Source organism: Hipposideros armiger, unplaced genomic scaffold (assembly GCF_001890085.2).
Source record: "Hipposideros armiger isolate ML-2016 unplaced genomic scaffold, ASM189008v1 scaffold_216, whole genome shotgun sequence".
Taxonomy (NCBI): Eukaryota; Metazoa; Chordata; class Mammalia; order Chiroptera; family Hipposideridae; genus Hipposideros; species Hipposideros armiger.
Genome location: NW_017731566.1, coordinates 938,337 through 939,884, shown reverse-complemented (window position 1 = coordinate 939,884; position 1,548 = coordinate 938,337). Strand labels below are relative to the sequence as shown.

The following is a 1,548-nucleotide window of genomic DNA, read 5'->3' as shown; positions in this document are numbered from 1 at the left end:
ATGCTGCACATCGAGTCCTTAATGGAATGGTCCTCTTGTCCTTACTCTCACTTTTTTTATTGACAAAGAGGTCCCCTACAGAGGGTCAATGCTGGCTAATCATCACGGAAAGAGCATAATCATGGTAAAAGCAGATTTACCATGTGTGCCTGAAGTGGGGAGAAACGCATTCTTCCCAGGTCAATGGTTTCTCTAAGTGCACTATCAATTTGGTTTAATTATTGTAATGCCTCCCCGCGCTAGACAGTTTATTATAAATGAATGGCATTTTACTTGCACAAACTGGGTCAACGCAGCTGAGTTATGACATTTTGGTGAGGAGGCCAGGTCCCATGAAGAAAGGCCGCCTTTGTGTGCATCAGGTTGGTGAGAATTCGCGGGCGTCTGGAATACCAGCCAGCCGCGGAGTCCAGGGACAGCTTGCTGGTGGCAGGGCCACCCAACACGCCCAGGAAGGACTCCAGGAAGGCTGGCCTGTGGCCCTCTGCAGCTTCATGGGCTCCCACGTGCCACAGGCCCCCAAGTTTGGATGCTTTCCTGCAGGCCCTGCCACCATCAAGGTCCCCAGGAGAAATATTGGGTTGTCGGAAAAGTCATGACATATTTTTTCTATGTTTTTTGTTGCAAAAATGCGTCATGACTGTTCCGACAACCCAATAGCTCTCGCTTCCTCATAAAATTACCTTCAGAGGCTCACAGTGACAAACAGCATCTCCCCAGAGTGACGATAGGGGTGTACAGAAGCGTTCCCATTACGAGTCTGGGAATCTCTTNGCTTCCTCATAAAATTACCTTCAGAGGCTCACAGTGACAAACAGCATCTCCCCAGAGTGACGATAGGGGTGTACAGAAGCGTTCCCATTACGAGTCTGGGAATCTCTTAAGAGACCAATTACTGGATCGGTTCAGAATCCAAGACCCACCACATTCTGAGGTTTTTCCAAGAACGGCCTTAACATTCAGAGGTGCCATTCGACAACTGCATTTCTTTTAGCCAAACTTTCAAGTTCACGGCCAAGAAGACCCCCGGCCTTAAACGTGGACCCAGAAACGGTGGCCCTGCTGGATAGCGCCCGGCTCCATCAAGCCACCCCTCCTCCCGCCTCCCTCACACGATCGCCAAGTACCTTTTCGATCGCATGTGCATCTCTTTCTCTGAAATGTACCTTTCTTTGGGTTTGAACAAGTTATCTGGAAAAAAGATGGAAAGAGGATTAATTTCAGAAGGTACGGATGTCACACATTTCTGGAGACACATTACGATGGGCTTAGCACACGCTGTGTTATTGATCCTTAATCTAATCCCCCAGCCGTGAAAATACTGTGGGACTCAGCAGACACTCATACACCATAGTGGGTGCGTTGGAATCAACAGCCAACAGCTTGGACTGGACCACAGTGAAATACGGGCTGAACTATAAGGTGTCTAACACACTTTATGAACAGCCACTTCTCTGCCTGCTTCATTTAGAGTGTCATGGTTTGCTGGGAGCAGCGCCAGGGTGCCACTAAAATGTGCTTCAGTGTCACCGTGGGCTCAGGGCCTTG

At 49.0% G+C, this 1,548-nt stretch overlaps 1 protein-coding gene across 1 annotated transcript in view; it reads right to left on the bottom strand.

Annotated features, from left to right (window-relative positions):
• Positions 1-1,108: 1,108 nt before the first annotated feature.
• Positions 1,109-1,548, bottom strand: part of CUNH10orf90 (chromosome unknown C10orf90 homolog) — a 199,934-nt gene continuing 199,494 nt past the window's right edge. Inside the window, exon 8 of the mRNA XM_019654187.1 lies at positions 1,109-1,191. Within this exon, the coding sequence (XP_019509732.1) occupies positions 1,109-1,191 (83 nt within the window). The remainder of the gene's footprint in view (positions 1,192-1,548) is intronic.